Consider the following 24805-nt stretch of genomic DNA (forward strand, 5'->3'; position numbering starts at 1 on the left):
GTAGGATGGATACTTCCTTGACTATTTTGAAGAGTTCTTTCATATGGTTGGCTACTATATCGATGCAGGCTGTGATGACTGTTCTCTTGGCTTCCTTGGTGTGCCAGTGGTAGTTGCCGAGGGCTGCTTTGTGAGCGGCTCGGACTGAGGAGTTCTGTGTGGTGAATTGTTGTTTCTTGATTTGGTAACAGTTATGCTTGGGTTATGTGCCAAAAGCAGTATAGGAGATAGGGTGAAATTGGTAAACAGATTGAGGGCTTCCAGGGGTGGAAGGTGGAGAGGAACCCTTACTAGGAGTGATTGACACAGAAGGGTAGCACAATAGAGGTATGTCAGAAGAGGAAGTGTTACAAACATACAACAAGACACAGTCTGAGATGTAAAGTAAAGCCTAGGACCAGAATTTCCTGGCAACCAAACATAAAGCTGTGTGCACTAATAAGCTAGAATAGGGTTGGGAACGCTTAAAATAGAGTTTCCCCTGAAAACCAGGTATTGTGGATTATAGGACTGAAAGACCAGAGCACCTTGTGGTTTGCCACTATTACCCATGAAATATAATTTTCTTTGCAGTGGTTTAACCAAATGATCTTCAGATATAAGACTACCCAGGTATAAATCTTGATGTGCCACACATCAGACTTTAATCCTGCTGCCTATAATGTTTCTCCTTTTATCATTAGTGTTGACTGTGGGTGTATGCCTAGTTGGTGGCAGTTTGACTGAGGAATAAGTATACCTTTTCTGTACTCTTGAAAAATGAAGATGTTTCCTGTTATTTTGCTGAGAGCAGGAATAAAGTCCAGCTCTTTCTTAGAACAGTTTCAGTGAACCAGTTTCAAAGAAAAGCCTGGCAATCGATCACTGTTCTCTTACGTTTAAAGCACAATTGTGAAAGTAGCATCTGTTCTGATTAGATCAGACCAGGGTCCTGTCCCCAGCACGAACTTTAAAGTGCTACATCACACCAGGACCTACATCAGCATTGTGTGATTCATCCTACCACTATCCTTTCAGATGGGTCAAAGCTAGGAGACGTTCCGCCCAAATGTGCTCAGTGACAGTGAAGAGTTTGTCCAAAGAGACAGAGGCACCCCAAGCATGATTTTGCGTGACCAGCCCAAGATTATCTGCTTGTTCTTCTTGGATATGTGGCTCTGCCTAAGGGAGAAACAAACAACTAGGAAGGTCAGAGCACAGGTAGAGGCCAGAAGGACAACAACAAGATACAAAAAAAAACATATTTGAGCAGCTGTGTTATTTTATTCTGCATATTAGATTTTTTTTGCAATGATCAAATAACTTGTTTGCTGTGTGTGCTGCTCTAGATCTCATGATGTGCACACTCCTGCCATCTGGGTTTGGATTTGAAATAATAGAACCCCTTGTCCTTCAAACAAGTGTTTTTGGTTGCGAGGTGACTCGTGACACCTCACTCAAAATACACAGGCCCATATTTATACTTTTTTAGCGCCGCATTTGCGTCACTTTTTGACGCAAAAACAGCGCTTGTATTTTGTACGTTTGCACCGCTTTTGCGTAAAAAAATTACGCAAATGCGGCGCTAAAAAAGTATAAATATGGGCCACAATGCGCTAGGGCACAGTATTCACCTCAAAGTGTTTTTTCCACCATGTAATTTGGACCTCCTGTCGAGTGTAGCACAAAGAGCTGCACATCAGAAAGATTTGCCGCTCTGGAGGACTAGGCACACCAAGAAGATCGGCAGCAGCATCTAGCAGCCTGTCCAGCATTATCCAGGACATGACTAGGCTAAATACCGGGAGCCTAGACCACTCGTTTATGAGGCAGTGGTGAAAAACACACAATTTGAATTTTGCCCCAGTTGCACCATCAAATTGATGTGGTTGTACCAACACAGGGTCAGTAAACTTGGTCGCTCGAGTGACCATAAGAGTGTGTGTTCAGCTTGCCAGGCCAGGCCTTGCAATCTAAAAAATACAGTTCGTCACCGAACAGACAGAAGGTGGGTGCACTGCTCCCTGATGCAGTGCCAAGATCCTGCGGGGTCTTCCACCTTGCTTGTTGCTGAAGACGTCTAGGAGCAACAATAATGTGGATTCAGCGGGAAGGAGGAACATTTGGACAACAACAATACTGGCACATGAAGAGGAGGAATATGATCTACCTATGTCACCCGATGACCATCAACTATTGATATTGCTATGGACACCACATCATAACAACCATTGGCAAAGCAAATAGGTCTCACTTTTGAGATCGATTGGCTCTGTCAAAGTTTTTTACTCATGATGTACACCATACAGTATGAATAAAGGGAGAAATAAATGTGATTAGCCAACCACTGATGACCATGTCATTTTGTATGCTCTCACAGGCATCATTATGCAAGAGCGTAAGGGTGACTATGCATGTGCGTTTCTAAAATGACATGAGTGCCTCTGTCATTTATTGTTCTTGTTTCAGAGTGGTAAATACAAGTAAAAAAAAGTAGCAGCGCAAAAGTTCTTTTTAAAAAAGATTAAGTTTAAACATATTTTTTTAAATGCAATTGAAAAAAAATAGGTGTGTGGGGGGTGATGGAAAAGTGGGTGGGATAGGAAGCAACAGGGAGTGGGCAAGGGAGCGGGAAAGCATCACACAAAAGAGAACAACACAGGATGGAGGGAGAAGCACATGAAAGAGCAACATGGACCACGTGGGAAGAGAGAGAAGTGCACAGTTGAAAGAGAGCAACACAGTGTGCGGGGGGAAGGGAAGCACACGGATGAAAGAGAACCACGCATTGCAGAGGAAACACAAGAGGGAGACAACTGGAAAACACATGCTGTCTCAGGGACAGGTTAAGAAAAATGGAAAAAGTAGTTCCCTAAAAGTAAGCAATGGATGCACACAAGTGAAAAGGCTATATTCCAGGGGAGGGACAAACAGAGGATGGACAAGCCAAGCCATCAAAAAGAAGCAAGTATGTGGGAGTGACAATATAGCCAGCCAATGCTAAGGAGTGGCCTGACCTTAGCCCCCAGTAAATTCATAGTAAGCTGACGGTAGGTATATTTCAACCAGGCAGTTGTGGTGTCATAGACTCCACCTAAAAACTACGTTCTTACAGTTGAGGAGGATAGATCTCATGACATTAGGGCTTTGGCAATTCCTAAAAATATAATACAACTACTGTCTCAGCATAAGCTTCCCCACAGCCAACTCTTCCTACAGAGAGTGACATGTCTATGGCTCCTCTGCACTACGAGCTAGAAGAGCTGAAGGGTGAGATGAACTATGGCATTGTTAAAAGGTCAGTCCCCAGCATGTGGAACCTTTGGGACTGTGCCCTATAATTACGTTTCCGCTTGATAAATCAGCAACATATCACGAAGTTATCCTCTTGGCAACACACAGACAAATATTCTACTACAAATGGAGGAGGAAGAGGATGAGTTTCTTATACAGACCCTCATACTGAAACGCTAATCATTTCTTGCATTTGCTTAAGAGAGTCTGCAAAGTGAACTTTTAAGATGCTGTCAAACACAAGTGATCACGCCACATGTTGAGAGGCGTTCAAGCCTGCTCCATGTGATATACTGTATCACATGCAATACTTAAACGCCCCACGCATCCCATTGCCGGTGCACAGCTCATTGGTGGTGCTCACAGCAATGAAAATGGCTTTGTGAAGGGACAGGTTACAGCCCACCTCTAGATAAAGGAAGCAAAAAAGCCAGTGCAGCTCACAAGCGGGTGCCATTGATGCCGCAATCAGTGGCATATTATCAACTCTTTGGCCCTGATGGTAAGATTCGATAGATATGAACAGATACCACTGAAAAAGATGGAGGAATTATTGCAGTGTATGCCACATGCCCACCGTATTACATGTCACAATACGTGAGTGAGCTCCCTTCGTACTAATCTTTGGGATGTCAGGGAACTCCTGAGTAGGAAGAGTGACAATATACCAATAAGCTCTTAAAAGAAGAGACCTAGGTCAGTTTATTAGGAGTACCACGCAGCAGGGCCCATATTTATACTTTTTTTAGCGCCGCATTTGTGCCGCTTTTTGATGCACAAATGGCGCAAATTTGCAAAATACTATTGTATTTTGCAAGTTTGCGCCGTTTTTTATTGGGGCGCTAAAAAAGTATAAATATGGGCCCATGTGTGTTAAAGACATGCCTACCGTACACAGGCTTAAAAGATTGTCCAGGATTGCAAAGCAATCTCCATTTGCTGCACATTGGATGCCTAATAACTGTTTCAGGGTTTTGCCCAGAAGCCCACCTGCATCTCATTGCTCTACCTTTTGATGATAAGCACATACTCACTAGTTGGACAGATTCTAGGGAAGATCAAGAAAGAAACAGGCAGTGAAGGCATTGGGTGCCCTAAACCAATAGCAGAAAGTTAATTGTCACCGCAACAAAACAACAGCTTACCTAGAGGTGGAACAGCCAGTCCGCTTGAGGCTTACAGCCTGAAACCTCCCTTTCCCGTGTAACTCAACAAGCATTATAAACAAGGGCAAGTCAATTGTGGTTATTTCCATGGTAATGGTTGTCCAGGCCGACAATTGACTAGAGTATGAGTGCCTTTACAACAAAGCAGCGACACATGCCCCTTGACAATAAACAACCTGTTCTGGAAAGGAGTCTACAAACAAACACAACAAACACGCACCTACTGCCACTTTACAATCCATTGGGTGCATTAACAGAATTTGAGGTTCATGGCAAGTGGAACAGATTATCAATTTAAAGTCCAACTTTTAGGGGGTCTCCACAACCCCAGCAGTAGTCACCAAGGCCCATATTTATACTTTTTTAGCGCCGCATTTGTGTCATTTTTTGATGCAAAAGCAGCGCAAACTTACAAAATACCATTATATTTTGTAAGTTTGGGCCGCTTTTGCGTCAAAAAATGATGCCAATGCGGCGCAAAAAAAGTATAAATATCAGCCCAAATGTCTAGCTGCAGTAAAATTAAATCTCTTCTACAAATACTTGTGTAATGCTATCTTGGATGACTGACTGTTCAAGTAGATGACTCGCAGTATCTCACCAACACGCAATAGTTTTTCTTCCCTACCATGTACGCTTCACAATCAATGTTTAAAAATCCTGGCTGTATCTTCAACAATCATGCATTTCTGAGCACCACACTCAATTTGTCAGAAATTCAGAAATCACTTCCAGTTTATCAGACGTTACGACGTCCTCTGACAATGATAATGAAACTTTTTCCAATGCTGGCATCATGCATGATGTTGTTGCCCAGTGGTCAATTACTCAAAGGTTTGCTGCAGAAATTTTAGCCAGTGGTGGCAAGCAATTTGCGACTTGGAGGATCTAGTGTTGATGAGTCCAGAGGTCATCATAAATTACAGTGATGGAACAGGCCACATCTTTCAATAGTTAGATTATTGTAGTCCCACATCAGGCTTCGCTATTTAAAGTCAGTGAGCGTGTCAGGATTGTCTCCACCACATCAATGTGTTGAAATTGCAGGCAGTTTAGCTAGCCCCTAAAGCTTTACATACAGAGCTGCACAACAAGGTGGTCTAAAGTTGAGCAGACAACCTTTCCGCTATGCAGTACATTCAATAATGGAGGTCACTCTGACCACAGCTGTCTAGCATAGCTTAAGCGATTTGGCTTGGCTGTTACAGCATTACATGCACTTTCCTGTAGAGCATTTGCCAGGAGTAGACAGTGACTTTGCCAATCTCATAAGCAAACATTGGGAGATGCATGATTAGGTGATCATTTATCAGATTCGACATCTACATTTTCACCATTGAGGGCTCCCAACACATATCTGTTTGCAGCTCATGTAAATGTCAAAGCTTTCCCTTCAAATATTCACTAAGCCTGGACACAATTTAAGTTACAGTATATAATTCACGTAATTTCCTGCATTTCGTCCTTTTACGTGAAATTGTGTGAAATAATAGTAGTTGTGTCACATGACGTTATCGGGGATCACTCAGGTGAACAAATCCCATTGCAGGAGAATTTGAACAAGTGTCTCGTGTTCATTTCACTTGTGTTTTTGTGCCTTTGCTGTGCAAAGTGCCTCCTTGTGTAAACTTTTACAATGACGATGCATTTTGTGCAAAACCTAAACAGTGTAAAATAACAGATTTGCTTTTCACATTATTTCACATAATGTTTCTCAAATTTCCACTATTTAGGCAAACAGAAATTACATGAATTTCGCTCACCCCTAGTCTCTGCAGAATGCACTATGGCTTGACTGGTCAGGGGCACCTGCATGCACTTTTCCCTCACATCCAGTGATCCCGTATTTATTGCAGAAAATGAGGCAAGCACCAGTGTCACTCATTCATATCTCAAATGTTGGCTTGTCAACAGTAGTACTCTCTTCTCTAGGAAAGGTCAATATAGCCAACTGCTCCATCTGAATCTCAAGACCCTCATTCTAGCAATTTGGTATCTGAGGACTTAGAATATGGTTATTTGCAATTTTCACCGAAATGTACGAAAATGTTAAAGGAAACTAGAAAGACTATCAAAAACTATAACTCGTGCCCTAAAGTGACTATAACTCTTGCTCCCGCCATGTACAGTGTTTTCATCAAAGATGTATTTTCAGATGTTGCAGTTATGTTATTAATGAGGGTATGAGTGATGTAATATGTGGGGTAATTAGCAGTGCATGGCGAGGGCACGAGTTATGGCTACCTTAGGGCACAAATTACAGTTACTTTAGGTAACTATAACAGGTGAATTTCAGTGGTTTTGTTAGTTTAAAACAGTATGTTTTAACTGACATTATGACCTGACTATAATGGCCCTTTAACTTTTTTGTGTTTTCAGTATTTTTTGAAGTATTTTTTAATGGAAAGTAAGAAATTATTACCATACCTAACTTTAACATCACTTTAACCTTTGTTTTTTTCAGTGAACTTCTGAGTTTTTTTTAATGTGAAGTAGTATTTTATTACCATACATAACACCAACCCCAACTCCTGGAAGGGCCTGCAACTAATCCTTTGTGGCCAGCCAACCACACCCCACACACAGCATTCGGCCATGCACCGCATAGCGTTGGCCGCAGGGCTTTGCCAACAGCCAGACCCTGCGATCAACCCCTCGTGGGCAGCCTACTCCACGTTGCACATGGCTGACCTTTGGCCAGTCCCTGTGTGCAACTCCTCATGGGCAGCCAACACCACCTTCGGCCGTGTGCGGGGAGCAGTTGGCTGAAGGCCATGTCCTGTGCCCAACCCTTGCTCATGCCCAACCCATCTGCAGCGCCCAAGCCATGCATAGCAAGAGATTGGGTTGAAGGCCTGGCACCCAAACTCCTGCGTATACACATAGCTGAATATAAGGGGTGTTATTTTACGTATGACAGAGCTACTGATTTTGTCAGAATACCAAAATATATAAAGTGGGTCTAATAGCTTTAGCGCCATTCCATGACGCCAGCCGGGCACCATATTTATGGAACGTCGCTAAGGCCCTGTTAGTGTCCTTGGAAAGGACGCTAACAGGGCTCGGGAAGGCTAGGGGGAACCGGGGCTTGTGCGCCAAATTATGGCGCTACACTGTTTAGAGGCAAAATAAAAAATTGCCTCTAAGCAGTGTAGCGTCATTTTCTGGTGCACAACCCCCATGGACATGGCTCCTGTCTTAATAAAGACAGGAACCATGCACACCACTCCAATGGCCATGCCCAGGGGACGAATGGCCAGCACCGTGCAGGGGGGCCCAATTCAGGGTCCCTGAGAGATGTTGTGTAAAAAAAAAAAAGAAAACTCACCAGGACTTACCTGGGATGGGTCCCTCATCCTTAGGTGACCTCCTGGTGTGGGTGGGGTGTGTGGGGTGTTTCTTGGGCCAGGGAAGGGCGCCTGGGAGCAATTTCCATGGTCAGAGACCATGGAAGTATACCTACAGGTCCCCTTATGCCTGCCCAGACCTAGGCGTGAAATAATGGCGCTAAGCAAGCTTACACCATTATTTAAGGCCCCCATTCCCCCGTGCTTGATTTTAGCACAGGGGGATAAATATGGCGTAAAGGCCATATCATCTTTTTCTGGCGGGAACGCCTACCTTGCATCTCATTGACACAAGGTTGGTTTTCCCCTCCAGAAAACGACATGAACTCCATAACTTTGGCACTAGACGTGTCTAGCGCCAAAGTATAAATATGAAGTTAGGTTTGCGCTGAATTAGTGTCAAAAAAATTATGCTAATTCAGCGCAAACTGAGTATAAATATGGGCCTTACTGTTTTTTTTAAGTTGCTGGGGGGTGCTGATTTCCCTGCAGCCCCCCACAACATTAACAAAATGCTTGGTATCCCTTCTAGGAGCAACATCAGGCTGTAAAAATGTTTTAACAGCCCTTGCAAGGCATTATGGAGCACCCCTGGCAAGATCTAGTGAAGTAATAAATGATCAAATCCTAATGCTCCTTTATTGTTTCTTTTTATTTTGGGTGACCCGGTGCTCACCTAGGGCACCCAAATCCTTACACTGTGTTGGGGACCATGGGGGAAGTCTCAGGGCTCCCGCAGCCCTACTAGCTCCCTTGCCAGCACCTATCCTTGGTGCTGGCAAGAGCCGGCAAATATTTTTTTTATTTTTCAAATTATGGAGGTGTGGGGGCTTGCAGCCACCCCAGGCCCTGGGGACCCCATCCCCAGGGGTTGTGTGTGTGTTTTTTAAGGAGAGAGGCGCACAGCCCCCAAGGGCAACACTCATTAAAAAGGAGAAGGGGACATGCAGCCCCCTCCCCATGCCTTTATAGGCCTCAGGTCCCCACACAGGAAAAGCACAACCCCCAATACCAAGCATTCATGGACCCTATTCCCCGGGGCCTAAAGTGAGTCCTGTGGTGCTCACCTGGGGCACCCAGAAGACACAACATTCAGGCTCCCGGGGGAGACCCAGGGCCCTTGGGAGTGCACACACCCTTGCACTACGGTGCAAGGTTGTGTGTGTTGGTGCAAGTTAGGCTAAAGTGCACCAAGGCATTGGGAGAAAAACAGTGCTCTTTTAATAGAAACTGCACTGTTTTTCTTTCACACTTTGACATAATTTTGGTCATTGCATTGCGCCAAAACATAGTCATTAGTACTTTGCTTCACTGTTCCACAACCGGTACATATGCATTGTCATCCCCATTTTCCCCACTTGAATGCATTGTGTGATTTTGAACAAAACACTTTGCCTCCCTTTTGCTTCTGTTCCATTTTGTAAGAATGTAGGGAATACTTAAAATGTGGCTGACCCCAATTGCCAGGGCTTTATAAAAAGTGGAAATGTGCATTAGCCCTCGTTGGCTTGCTTGGCTTGGGTTTAATGCCCTCTTTTCACTGTGCTTACAGGGCGTCTGGATGTTGTCATGTTCTTGATTGAAGGTTGCAAGGTGAACCCCTTCATGAAAGATAGGTAAGTGTGATGCTGTATTTGGCCTTATTATCAACTCTTGTATTGTTTAATCAGATGCTATGGGTGTCTACAAGAGTGGCACTAAAGATATCCTTCTTCAGATACACACCAGATGTCTGGACCTGTGGACCCCTTAATAAGGTGTCAGAATAATGGCCCAGAATTTGAGGGAGTCTGCCCTTCAAGTGTTGTTAGGCTTTTGTAGGAAAGACCACCATCCATGTAGATATCGTTAGTCAATGGCTACTACTAATCCACTTGTTGTCTGCCCTTTAGAGGACTGCTTCTCATCCAGATTTTGTTAGCCACATGTACTAAACATGGCTGACTATGCAAATGTTAACTCCCTTTGTTAAAAGGACTGCTGCCTATTTATTTTCTGGAACCCACCAAGATAGTTTGAGCTCCCTGAAGCAAAGGTTACTGCTGTTTTTCAGGTACAAGGCCAACATTTGGGAAATCTGGACTCCAATTCACCTGTCAGTGCTGGAGTGCAAATACAAATAATAAATCAATAAATGACAGAAAGAATATTGACAGGGTCACAATCAAAGATCATGAGTCAGAAAGGGAGGCTTGAGCACTGCAGCATGAGTCTCAATATTGTATTGTAAATAAATCACAACACACATCCAGTCCATAGGTCTCCACCTGACCTACATCTGGTGTAACTAGCTCTCCCTCACTAAGATCTTAAGCAGTCCACTGACCAGTATGAGAAGCTTATCTACGCTAGTGATGTCAGTTTGACACATGTCACATGTGACTATAGTTGTATAATATGTGGGATTCTCTAATCCCTGTATAAATGCCTGTCTTTAATTTCTTTATAATCGGCCACTTGTGACTCACCGGGTCACCGATTATAGGGAAAAGAAATCAGGACTCAACTGTTACAAGTAGGGCTCCCTGTCTTATGGTATTTATTTTTTCAACATTTGCATCTGTATTTATCATATATATATTTGCTATTTTGTTCTGTATTTATCCATTTTTATTTTGTGTATACGGTATAAATGAAGTTGCAATAGGTATGTTTCCAAATTTACTTAACTGATAAATGTATACTCGTATTTGAATGTCTAAAAGGTTTCAGCATCATATGGTGCAGTAACGTTATTTGCAAAACACTTGCATTGTATAATAACATAAATGACTGTAGATCTGCACATAAGCTTAACTAGGAAATGTATTTCCTGTTTTTCATCTCCCTTACTTTCAGTCTGTACACCTACAGTCCTGGCACTCATGATTGACAGTCAAAATAAATTATCTAGTGAAGCCCCATTTTCCGTATTATTCTGTATTTAAAAATAAATACAGACAGGGCAATATTTTTCTGTCTGTATTTATCAGTAAAAATCGGTAAAAGCAGAAAACTGGGAGCCCTAATTATAAGTTATTACAGTTGAGTTCTGATGTTACAATGCCCGCTGCCAGCAGTTCAGGTGAAAGGCAGGTCAAGTCACTGAGCATTATTAAAGCAGTTGTTTAAAAGCAACAAATACAGAATGTTGCTTTTCTTGCTTCTGCTCTATTTTTCTAGCTTACAATGACAAGCAGGGAGAACATGTTTCTTTTTTGCACTACTTAGATACACATTCCGAGTTACTGCAGCTTGTGTAAGCAAAAATGACTTGCATTGAACTGTTCCTAATATCTGTTTGCAACAAATATCTAAACCGTTTTTTATGTATTTAATTCAGCACTAGAGGTTTTACTTTTATTTTTCGTGTTTGCAAACATGCTTGGTCTTTCATGTGAAAGAGGTACCCACCAAAGTTTTAAGTAGTTTGTGGGAAGGTGATGGCGTGGCAATGCAATATATGAGATACAATACCCCTTGCCGTACAATATTGAAAGTTATCTTGAAGTTCCATAACCTTATAAAGGATCTCAGCCCTTAGCCTCATTCTTTTCTATGGGTATGGAACTCCTCAGTTATTTGCAATATTCTTATAATGTATTGCAGAGGGTGATTTATCCCTTATAGAATGTTTCTGTTTAATGAATGCCTGATGAGGTCTATGAAATGGTAATGTGTCTTCGAAATATTATTGTTGGGGGTGTGTGTGTGTGTGGGGTGGTGTGTGTGTGTATGTGTATATATATATATATATATATATATATATATATATATATATATATATATATATATATATGTGTGTGTGTGTGTGTGTTTGATGGCATGTGTAGCTGCAGATACACATGCTGTGCATTATTCCTACCATCTAGTGTTGGGCTCGGAGTGTTACAAGTTGTTTTTAATCGAAGAAGTGTTTTCGAGAAACGAGATCGAGTGACTCCTCCTTCGGTTCCATTGCGCATGGGCATCGACTCCATTGTTAGATTGTTTTCTTTCCGCCGTCGGGTTTGGATGTGTTTCCTGTCGCTGTGAGATGTCGATTCAGAAAAGCTTTGAAAAACTCCCTTTTCGTCGGTATTGTATCGATCAGGTTTATATCTTCCATTGACACAGTGGTACCGTCAGGAAAAAACAACTTTACTCGCCCCTCGGGGCGCACGCGCCCAACTCTGGCCTATTCGGGCCGACCGCATGGAAGCCTCATGGATCGGACTCCATTCTGGTTCTTTCCCTGGTGCCACGCGAAATACCCGTATACTGACCAGCATCTGGTTTGCAATCTTTGCCTTACCCCGGATCACCGGGAAGAAAATTGTGAGGCTTGTCGATCCTTCCGATCGAAAAAGACTCCTTGAGACAGGAGGGCACAACGACTGGAAATGGTGTTGAGAAGCAGCGAACATCTCTACGTGGAGGAGGAAGAAATGATGCGAACATCGGTCTCGGTTCAAGATTCCGAATCCGAACAGGAATCAGAAGAAGACAGACCGGTCACAGTGGGACAACATGTGAGTACGTCTGCCCCTGTACCCTCACATAAGCAAAAACATAAGGCCTTGGGTACGCCACTGCCAGAAGGCCATTGCTCGGTCCGAAAAAAGACTACCAGTGACCAACTTACCAGTTCGGCACCGAAAAAGGCCACTCCTCCTAAAACATTGAAGGCAACAAAGAGCTCCGTGTCCGACTCCACCAAACATCATTTTTCGGAGTCGAAAATTTGAAAATCACTTTCGGAGCTGAGAGCATCGACAGCATCATCTTTTTCGATCCCGAAAAAGCCTGCTTCGGAGCCGAAAAGGTCAGCATACACAGAGTAGCATGGACTTTCAAAAATACTTAAAGACCTCTGAAGAGGAGTATCAAGTACAACCAATACTTGAAGTTATGGATGAAAGGCAGTCCAGGATCCACATCCATAAAGAAACAGGCAGAATTCAGACAGCACCTCCTCTGAAACCAAAAAGAAAGCTAGCCTTTCAGGAGAAATTGGACACTATGCAGTCTCCAGCAAAAGTGCCAAAGCAGAAGGAGAAACCACCATCTCCTCAATCTTCTCCTCCTCATTCTTCTCCTCATTCTCCACATCTGCCTACCTCTCCTCCTACTAGTCCTACACCAGTGCAGTCACCCACTCACTCTTTTGACGCACAACAGGACAATGTAGATCCATGGGACCTTTATGATCCAGATCCCATTCCTAGTAATGACCCAGACAGCTATCCCTCTAAACCTTCACCACCTGAGGATAGCACGGTCTACAATCAAGTTATAGCTAGGGCTGCAGCATACCATGGGGTCACCATGCATACAGAACCCCTAGAAGAGGATTTCTTGTTTAACACCCTATCCTGAACACACTCTAAATACCAATGCCTTCCCCTGCTCCCGGGCATGTTAAAACACGCAGATCACATATTTAGTGAACCTGTTAAGACATGTATAATAACACCCAGGATAGAGAAAAAATATAAACCTCCACCCTCTGATCCTGATTACAGAACCCATCAGGTACCTCCAGATTCTGTGGTCGTTAGCGCTGCCAGAAAAAGAGCAAACAGTCAGTCATCAGGAGATGCGCCCCCTCCTGGGGGCAGGAAATTAGATGCTGCAGGGAAACAAGTGGTATCCCAAGCAGCAAATCAGTGGAGGATAGCCAACTCACAAGCACTGTTAGCTCGATATGACAGGGCCCATTGGGACGAGATGCAAGAGATAATCCAGCATCTCCCCAAAGAACACCAAAAGAGGGCACAACAAGTAGTGGAATAAGGGCAAGCCATTACTAATAATCAAATTCGATCTGCCCTAGATGCAGCAGACACCGCTGCTAGAAGTGTCAATACTGCAGTCACAATACGCAGGCATGCATGGCTCAGATCCTCTGGTTTTAAACCAGAAACACAGCAGGCTGTGTTAAACATGCCATTCGACAAAAAGCATCTTTTTGGGTCAGAAGTTGACACAGCGATAGAAAAATTAAGAAAGGATTCAGACACGGCAAAAGCAATGGGCGCACTATACTCCACACCATACAGGGGATCCTTTCGGAAACCTCAGTTTCGAGGTGGGTTCAGACCACAGACAACAGAGGCATCCACATTACAGGCAAAAACAACCTACCAACCACAATACCAACGAGGTGGTTTTAGGGGCACAAATAGAGGACAGTACCCTGGAACTAGAGGGAAATTTCAAACCTCTAAGCAACCTCCATTGACTTTTCTCAATCCCTTCCACTCCACACCTCTCCTGTGGGGGGGGAGACTACAACAGTTCCACACAAATTGTCAAAACATTACCACAGACAATTGGGTACTATCAATTATCCACAATAGTTATTGCCTAGAACTGATGCACACTCCTCCAAATATACCACCAAGGTCACACAAACTATCCACAGAACACATCAGTCTGTTACAAGAAGTCCAATCTCTACTACTCAAACAAGCAATAGAATTGGTACCACAATCTCAAATAGGGAAAGGAGTTTACTCACTATGGGGGTCATTCTGACTTCGGCGGGCGGCGGAGGCCGCCCACCAAAGTTCCCCCGACAGAATACCGCAGCGCGGTCAAAAGACCGCCGCGGTAATTCTGAGTTTCCCACTGGGCCGGCGGGCGACCGCCAGAAGGCCGCCCGCCCGCCCAGCGGGAAACCCCCTTCCACGAGGATGCCGGCTCCGAATGGAGCCGGCGGAGTGGAAAGGGTGCGACGGGTGCAGTTGCACCCGTCGCGATTTTCAGTGTCTGCTATGCAGACACTGAAAATCTTTGTGGGGCCCTGTTAGGGGGACCCTGCAGTGCCCATGCCATTGGCATGGGCACTGCAGGGGCCCCCAGGGGCCCCACGACACCCGTTCCCGCCAGCAAGGTTCTGGCGGTCAAAACCGCCAGAACCAGGCTGGCGGGAAGGGGGTCGGAATCCCCATGGCGGCGCTGCCTGCAGCGCCCCCATGGAGGATTCCTCAGGCCAGGGGAAAACCGGAGGGAAACCGCCGGTTTCCCTTTTCTGACCGCGGCTTTACCGCCGCAGTCAGAATTGGCCTGGATGCACTGCCAGCCTGTTGGCGGTGCATCCGCGGTCCCCGGCCCTGGCGGTCTATGACCGCCAGGGTCGGAATGACCCCCTATATTTCCTAATTCCCAAAAAGGATGGCACCCTCAGGCCAATATTAGATCTCAGGAACCTCAATCTTTACATCCTGTCGGAACATTTTCACATGGTAACTCTACAGGATGTTATCCAACTACTCCAAAAACACAATTTCATGACAGCACTAGAACTCAAAGATGCGTATTTCCATATACCCATCCATCCTGCACACAGAAAATATCTCATGTTTGTCATTCAAGAAAAGCACTATCAGTTCAAAGTGTTGCCCTTTGGGATAACACAAGCCCCAAGGATATTCACAAAGTGCCTAGCGGTAGTCACGGCCTACCTAAGAAGACAACATATACATGTCTTTCCATAACTGGACGATTGGCTAATAAAATCAAACAGTCATACGCAATGCAAAATCATACGCATTACGTAATACAAACCTTACACACACTAGGGTTCTAAATAAATTACCAAACATTACATCTACAACTGACAGAAATACAACAGTATTTGGGTGCAATACTAAATACTCAGCAAGCGCAAGCATGTCCAAATACACAAAGGATACAAGCATTCCAAAATGTAATCACACAAATAAAAACAAATCAACGATACACTGTCAGATTTGTCATAAAGATTTTAGGATTGATGGCATCATGTATTGCAATTGTTCCACATGCAAGACTAAACATGCGGCCCTTACAACAGTGCCTTGCACAACAATGAGCACAGGCACACAGTAAGCTTCAAGATCTAGTGTTGGTAGACCGCCAAACATGCATGTCCTGTCAGTGGTGGAATTCCACAAATCTAAGCAAAAGGCGACCATTTCAAGACCCTGTGCCTCAGACCATAATTACAACAGATGCATCAATGATTGGTTGGGGAGCCCACCTAAACAATCACAACATTCAAGGGCAATGGGACGCCAAACACAGACAGCTACATATAAATCACTTGGAATTGCTAGCTGTCTTCCTAGCACTCAAAGCCGTTCAACCTCTTCTCACAAAGAAGAATGTCCTTATCAAAACAGACAACATGACAACCATTTATCACCTAAACAAACAGGGAGGGACACATTCATTCCAACTCTCCCTTCTAGCCCAGAAATTTTTTAAATGGGCAATCCACAACCAAATTCACCTGTTAGCCCAATACATTCCAGGGATAGACAATCAATTAGCGGATATCCTCAGCAGAAATCACCAACAAACACACGAATGGGAGATTCATCTTCAAGTACTTCAGAAATACTTTTAACAATGGGGAACGCCAAACATAGATCTGTTCGCCACAAGCAAAAACACAAAATGCCAAAACTTTGCATCCATACACCCACATCCCGCATCCAAGGGCAATGCTCTATGGATCAATTGGTCAGGGAGATTTGCTTATGCTTTTCCCCTTCTCCCACTCCTTCCATTTCTAGTCAACAAGTTGCGACAAACTTCACTCCACATGATACTCATAGCACCAACATGGGCATGTCAACCGTGGTACACAACATTATTAGACCTGTCAGTAGTACCACACTCCAAACTACCAACCAGACCAGATCTGTTGACACAAAACAAAGGCCAAATCAGGCACCCAAATCACTCAATCTAGCAATTTGGCTCCTGGAGTCATAAAGTTTGGATATTTACAACTCCCATCAGAATGTATGGAAGTAATTAAACAAGCAAGAAAACCCACTACCAGACAGTGCTATGCAAACAAATGGAAAATATTTGTATATTACTGTCAATCTGAACATATTGACCCTCCTACAGCATCAATACAAGACATTGTATGCTATTTACTTCATTTGCAAAAATCACATTTAGCATTCTCTTCAATAAAAATGCATCTTACTGCAATTTCAGCATATCTACAAAATATACAGCACAGCTCTTTATTTAGAGTTCCTGTCGTTAAAGCTTTCATGGAAGGTTTGAAATGTATCATTCCACCCAGAACACCACCAGTCCCTTCTTGGAATTTAAATATAGTGCTTACGCGGCTTATGGGACCACCATTTGAGCCCATGCACTCTTGCCAAATACAATTCTTAACATGGAAAGTTGCCTTCCTAGTGGCAATTACTTCTTTAAGAAAAGTAAGTAAAATCCAAGCCTTTACTATTGAAGAACAAACCCAAAATTTATTTCAAAGGTTATATCACCATTTCATATAAATCAAACAGTAGAACTGCCAGTCTTCTTCCCACAGCCAGATTCTGTGGCAGAAAGAGCTTTACGTACATTAGACATCAAAAGAGCTTTAATGTACTATATAGACAGAACTGAGCCATTTAGAAAGACTAAACAACTCTTTGTAGCCTTCCAAAAACCTCATACAGGCAATCCCATATCAAAACAAGGTTTAGCAAGATGGATTGTAAGATGCATCCAAACATGCTACATTAAAGCCAAAAGACAACTCTTAGTTACTCCTAAAACACATTCTACAAGGACAAAAGGTGCTACAATGGCTTTCTTAGGGAATATAACAAAGGCCGAAATATGTAAAGCAGCCACTTGGTCAACACCACATACATTCACTAAACACTACTGTGTATACGTTTTATCATGACAACAAGCTACAGTAGGCCAAGCAGTACTCAGAACATTGTTTCAAACAACTTCAACTCCTACAGGCTAACCGCCACTATTTTTTGTGGGAGGACAAACTGCTTTGTAGTCTATGCACAGCATGTGTATCTGCAGCTACACATGCCATCGAACGGAAAATGTCACTTACCCAGTGTACATCTGTTCGTGGCATGTTCCACTGCACATTCACATGCACCCTCCCACCTCCCTGGGAGCCTGTAGCCGTGTAAGTTACAAACATTTGTACATATGTATATATATATTTGCATTAGCATGGACATCTCTCATCTTTTACCTATATACTCTATCACTCCTTCCTTACCCTCTGCGGGAAAACAATCTAACAATGGAGTCGATGCCCATGCGCAATGGAACCGAAGAGGAGGAGTCACTCGAGCTTGTGACTCGAAAACACTTCTTCGAAGAAAAACAACTTGAAACACTCCGAGCCCAACACTAGATGGCAGGAATAATGCACAGCATGTGTATCTGCAGCGGAACATGCCACGAACAGATGTACACTGGGTAAGTGACATTTTCCATATATATATATAGAGAGAGAGAGAAAGAGAGAGAGAGCGAATGCTGGGATGTTGGGGGGTGGTTGAAAAAGACATTTGGCACAGAACGCTGGTGGGTGAGGAGCTGGCTGCACTCTTGTGTAAGGACATTTTTCTATTAGAATAAATGTTACCTGAACTGATCACTGTGTGTCATCCATGATTATCAGCTTCCCGCAAATAACTCTCCCAGTCCGGGTATCTCAAGGTGCCTTTTGTCAAGTGCAAGTACCTCACCCAGTCCCTGTTTTTTAGTTGCATTTCAATACTCAAAGTATGTTGTCATGGAGAACAAGTGTTAAATATGCACCAAAAAATCTTGGACTGGATTAACTTCTCCCACCTGACATATTGGGGGGTAACTTGATATTTCTGGAAAGGGCATTTTCAAATGAGCAGTGCCCCTCATCACTATCCAGAAACCTCTTCTCCTTGTGCAGATGTCACAGTGTTGTCTTCTTTTCCACAGATGGGGTAACATCCCCCTCCACGATGCCATACAGTTTGACCATCTTGAGGTGGTGAAAGTTTTGCGTGATTACCAGGAGGTCTACACCAAGGAGCATTCTCTGCCCAAGCCGGAGGACCTTTCGAAGGAGAACCTCGAAAGCATGGTCTGAGAGGAATCCACTCCTAGATGATTAGGACTGCTGAACTCTTACCAGAGAGCGTTTCAGTGTGAGAGCAATCACTGCTGCATTTGCACAGCCTTCCCACTGGCATTTCCATCCACATATAAGACTCTTGAACACTGTCTTGACGAAACACATAATCTCGCCACTGTGTATATTGTATCTGACAGATCGACTGGAAACACATATATATACGCACAGTGCAACAAGGAGTGGCATCTAAATGCAGGCTTTAGCTACCATGCCTTTTTATCGACAAAGATGAACCTGAAATGAGAGCATGCAACAGGCAATCCTGGCAAGACCAGACTACAGGGAGATACAATTTAAGATTTTATTTGGACCCAGTTTATCTGTTGCAATCACCTAAGCTGGGAGGAGGTTTGTTCTATAATTTATATCTGTACTATGTAATAAACAGAAGGCACGATGTACCACATTTTAATCTGCTGAGGGTTGGAATTGGTGATTAATTTAAGTTGGTGGTTGTAGGTGGGGCCCACCAGCACTCTTTTTGGCAACCCCACTTATTTTTCCTCTTCAGACTTTGACCGAGAGCAAAGAGGCAAAACGGACACGTGGGACAGGAGGAGGAAAAGAAAGGTCGAAACTGTGACAAAGGGAGAAAGCAGGGATGAAGAGAGCCTGCAAGAGTCCAGAGAAGGGGCAGAGGATGTCTGGTGGTTGATTAAAGAACCAAGATGTGGAATGAAGACTCCCAATTTTTTATATTCGGCACTCCAATATACAGTAGTACTAACCACTGGCTTCTGAGCAAAGCTTTGGGCTACACACTGAATGGAATGGCTCAGACAGCATAGGGTGGCATCAAAGGTTAGATGGGTTTTTGTTGTAGGAACCTGTTACAGATTTACACGTGTGGGCGTGAGACCTTATATTATTTTATATTATTATGATAAGGTGGCACGTAATCTTTTGACTCAGACAGGAGTATGAAATCATCCAATTAAACAATGAGAATCAATAGCCATCAAAAAATCAAAATATGCAATGAGTCAGTAATTCAAACACACCATGACCTATGTGGCCATGAATCACCACACCAATTCAGTAACGTTTAAACATTTATTGCCCTTAAATTGACAATACTAAAGTCACGCAAATAATGCTCAAAACCAATTGATAACAATATAGAAACAACACAGGCTGGCCATAGCTTCTGATGACTCTCAGTTTATTAAGTACAATTACCATTAAACACTCCAAATGAATCATGCAGAACAAGAACAGAATTATTTGAAGAATAGGAGCAGAATACATTGCAGTTGAATCAAAAACAATTAATAAACATTTAAATTAATATTGTGTCAGACACCCTAACTACCAAATTCTAATTTGAAAAGCATGCATGGGCCTCATGCAAATATAAAAATAAGACCACATTTAATTTGGAAAACATCTAACTTTGGCCCTAATAAAACATGCAATTGGATTTTCTAAAGGGGAAAACCCGCAAAAGAAAAATAAATGCACATTGGTTATACCTCTCTTAAATGAGATATCAGCTTGCAGAGCCTTCATCAGCAGAGCGCAGGAGCAGCAGGTCCTCAGTCAGCATAAGGAACATGAAAGGGAAAACAGTTCAGAAATGTTGGGCCTAAAGTAAATGAACTGTTAAATAAGAGCAAACTACAAAAAGCTGAATGGAAAAACAGAACTACATGGAACTGAAAGAAAAGCTAAACTAAACTGACTTGCATCACCTAATGTTTTGCTATATTAAAGCCCCAAAACGTTACTAGCTAGGCTTTTATTGGGTAAGACTATGAGTTGGGTTAGTGCACAGCCAATAAAATATCATCTGTGCCTGAGTTGTATCTCTTCTTTGTTCCTTCCAAGATAGTTTCAAGATCACGCTCCTCTCCGGTCGACAGCTTCCATGAAAACATTACAATTTAAAACAACACAAAAAAATGGCATGTTGCTTCCTGCCAAAAATGAAAGCCTATTGTTAAAACTTACATTTTTTATCACAAGGAAATGCAGTACAAGGAGGACAGGGAAAGCACTAGCTTTCCACTGCAAGGATGTCTAATAAGTAAAATCAACATGACATTTAAACATTGTGCTCCTGGAAAATACTAAAACATGGGTCTTTTAACTAATGCTAAACACAAAGAATAAAACATTTCTTAATAATGTCCAGCCATTAGCTTTGTAGTACCTATTATTAATCATGTTTTGTCAATGCATGTAGTTATAATGAATCACAACTCATTTTCATTACCATTTATGATTTCTCATAGCACTTCTTTAAGGTGGCAACCATGACAATCAATTTGAAAGCTGCATGTTTATTTTTATAGCAGACGTTTTTCAGTTAGGCCTTTTAATACACGTTATTACACATTATATTTTAGTGGCACATTTTTATTAATAATGTTTGCTCTCTAAAACATGCTTTCCAAAATCCTGCCTTCCAGTGATGGGATACAGAATATTATCAATAAGTTCACACAAACAAACATGCCAGTGAATGTCAATTCCGCAGCATCTGTAATGAGATCCATGGACATTATAAGAACTCCCTGTCAATTCAAAACCATCTAATTACTTTGCTTTGTCTAGAGATACAATTTAGGAATACAAACAGCAAGCAATGCTGTTTTTGTATTTCATCGCAACTTCTAATGGGGGGGGTGTCTTCACCAAAGTTGTATACTGCAGCAGCCTTTTTTGAAGTTTTATAAAGCACAAACTTGGCACGAAGGCAGCAAACTGCTTTGCAAGAGAATGTTACTTCTACATATTTTCTAGGCAAGAGGAGATTCTGTGATTTGCCCAGAATCACAGGATGTTAAGCCAAGACCAAGATTCAAACCTGGCTCCCAACTTGAGAGCTTTCATGGTTGTGTATAAAAATAACAAAATGGTAGTTATTTCTTCATTAAAAATGTGTTCACATTACAAGTGCTGCAATGATTAATAGGCCTCTTCAACTGTGCTAATAATGTATTTTAACCAAGTGATGATGCAATCTGAGCAGACATCGATGACCTAAGTATGTGAGGAGGTTCTACAGAAAACACCTGGCCACAAAACAGACTGAGCCACGGAAGGTGGGTTTGGCTTTGAAAGCAAAGAAGAGGAAGATTAATGTATTAATTTAAACTGAATGATAAGTCCCAAAAAACTATCATACCACCTGATCTTCAGTTTAGAAACTGGATAAATGGGAAGAGCAAAGATGGCCACCGTCTCCAGACAAGCTCACATAAATGCTCCTCAACCCAGTAAGCAGATAGTGACCAAGGCTTCAAAGAAGAGGCACAAGTCTGCGTCCCTGATCCCGAAACACTTCTGTGCTTTAAATACAACTGTGAAATTGGAAAAAGTGACCTAACCTACAGAATGCTGGACTATGCGCATAACAGGTTCATGCTTGCAAAGTACACAAGTTTATTGATGTATAATATTTTTGAAGCTGGAGGATGTATAGTTTTTCACTTTTTAATCCAGTTTCCAAAAGAGGCTGAAAAATTGACACACAAAGGACACACATATACAGTGGCAGCTTCAAAACAAATCTGATAAAATGTAGCTGCCCCTCAACAACACAGAGACAATTACAGAAACTCCCCAATTGACAACTACCTTTACCAAAAAAACACTAAGATTAATATTGTAATAATTATTGATCCAACACTAAATAGCAGTATTATCCTCCGGCATCAAAAGACCACTCCACAACTAAATCAGTCAATGTCCTTACTAGACTCAAGGAACCTGGTGCTTAAGAGGAAGAAAATCCCACCTGGACAAACATCTGTACTAACCATGAATCAGAATATGAGGGTTTCAGGACTCCAGTCTGAATGGGCGGCATAGAGATTATTTCTGATCATGACGAACAGACCCTGACACTTCCTTAGGGAGAACTGACTTGCACACAGTCTATGGTGAGCATGGAATACGCAAACCTTATGATGTAGAATTTCTATGGTAATCACCATTTCATTATATCCTGTCACAAAAAGAGTCAGCGCACATATGTAGTTCACACATTTGTTTTAATGGAATGCCTCAAACCCACATGTAAAATTGCAGTGTTATTTCATGACACCAGCAACACATGTATGTGTTAAGTCATCCACACCCATACCAGGGCACCCAGACTAGAAAGAGTGCACGTGTACCACTAGACCACAGGTGTTCAATATAGTACCAAGAGAGGAAAATCTGCTCCATATTTTCAGGATAACGACAATGCAAATATTACAATGCATACGGATGTTATTTCATGTAGATATCCTGAAGATCAGGCATAGGTCAGGACATCCCTGCACTGGATCCTTGAAAGGCAGGGGACATTCTGCCCTGGTTCGGTTTTTCTGAGGATTGCTCATCCTCAGTTCCTTTGAAGCGGTACTACACACCCAGAGAAGTTTGTTTGTAACTCTATTTTCTCAGGACATGCCTAAAGTTGCAGATCCATTATGGCAGGGACCAAAGGTGCAAGATAGCTGCCCATGGACTTTCTTCATGGAAGAAAATGCTCCTATCCTCAATGAAGGCAAGAAATTGTCTTAAAAGATACGACTTGAAATGATTTCAATAGAAAATGTGCACCACGTGGAACTCTCATGAGGAAGTCTCACAGAAGACTTGTTTGTGCCAAGTACAACAAGCATTTGCAATGCAATAAGGCTCGCATTTGCTTGAGTTAGAGCTATTGGCGTTGTAAATGCGTACCTGGACTCTTCTTGCCACATAAATGTGTCAACCTTGACTCATAATTTGGTCACATAATTGTAGTGCCCCTGCATATAACTGAAGCACTTCCATTTACTGCAGAGAGTCTTTCCCCGATGACCTTGAACATTTCTTAGATTGCTTTTAGTACCGTTTTCTTGCAATTCATTTTTTATGTGGGTGATATGTGAAGGACTGTTACTGACATTTTCAGATAAATGTTGCTTGTTTCATGCAGCATCCATAAAAAAAAGGTACTTTAAGACCAGAACAGGACCTCACATATGAGAAATTGGTGGGTGTCACAGAGCTTATTTGCAGTATTAGTGAGCTGCTGAATATTAGATGTAAACACATTAAGAATTTGGACAGGTATGCCTGTGCATTGTCAGTGACCTGGCCAAAGGGGGTGAGAAAGCTGTAACTGGATCATAAGTTTAAATCTGTTACGAACAGGGGCCCCCAAAATCCTTAAGATGCCCCAGGGGAGAACAAGAGCAAAAGTATGATAAATGTGGTTGCACAAGTAGGGAAGTGGATTAGGCGGCAGTTGTTGGTAGCTGGGAGAGCTTATGAAGAGGGTTCTTCTCCTGAAAAGCATTCACCAAAGAGTTTACAACAGAAATGGAGCTTTACATGGGGCAAAATTGAGTCATGATGGCTAACATCTCCTCGCTGCTGTTACTAAAAAGAAGTTGGAACTGGAGGGGTGGCTTTTAATCAACGTAACAAGCACTAATCTGTGTAAACACACTCTTTCAATTCACCCTTTTCAGTGGCTGAAACATACTATTATAAGGTAAGCAGGGTGCACGAGAGGGGCTTAAGGGACAGCGGAAAGAGAAAGGAATGCAGATTTGTAGGTATAGTAAGTGGAATAAAGCGCATTACTTTATGAAATGACCAAAAAAATTTACGTTTTTCCAAACAGAGAGAGGGAGAGAGTTTGGATGCGTTTTTGCCTGTGTGTAAAAATTCCTGTTGAAATCCGACAGACACCGCACCATACCTGACTAAAAGCACCTTTCCATTCCACAAAAGATGACAGGGTATACATTTTAAAGCGACTTCAAGCTCTTTATCTATGTGAATTAGTGGTGCTGGACGACTTATAGCTTAAAATCTGCAACATTTACCGTTCTAATGTGCACGAAGCAGGGAAACGGTGCAGTACCACAGGTTGTCCCTAGGTGCCCCTTGGTACCTCTTTTGGGCGTATAAGGGACTGCATCCTGCAATCTTGAATTCACCTCATCACCAATTAATTTTGGGCACTGTGCTGAAAAATAAAGCGCGGCGCCCATTTTGTGAAAAGTTTTACGCTGTGCATTCAGATTATGAGGAAGGAGAGAAAAGAGTAATACACTGGCTGAAAAAAAATAAGTAGCAACATCCTGGAAAAAGCAAACACTCATAGAGAATGCTAG

The 24805-nt window shown here is 42.6% G+C and overlaps 1 protein-coding gene across 1 annotated transcript in view; it reads left to right on the forward strand.

Moving 5' to 3' along the window:
• GLS2 (glutaminase 2) overlaps window positions 1–19374 on the forward strand; it is a 208452-nt gene extending 189078 nt beyond the window's left edge. The window contains exons 17-18 of the mRNA XM_069230693.1: window positions 9339–9402; window positions 18503–19374. Of these exons, the coding sequence (XP_069086794.1) occupies window positions 9339–9402; window positions 18503–18653 (215 nt within the window). The 3' untranslated portion in view covers window positions 18654–19374. The remainder of the gene's footprint in view (window positions 1–9338; window positions 9403–18502) is intronic.
• The last annotated feature ends 5431 nt before the right edge of the window (window positions 19375–24805 follow it).

This window comes from Pleurodeles waltl, chromosome 4_2 (assembly GCF_031143425.1).
Source record: "Pleurodeles waltl isolate 20211129_DDA chromosome 4_2, aPleWal1.hap1.20221129, whole genome shotgun sequence".
Taxonomy (NCBI): Eukaryota; Metazoa; Chordata; class Amphibia; order Caudata; family Salamandridae; genus Pleurodeles; species Pleurodeles waltl.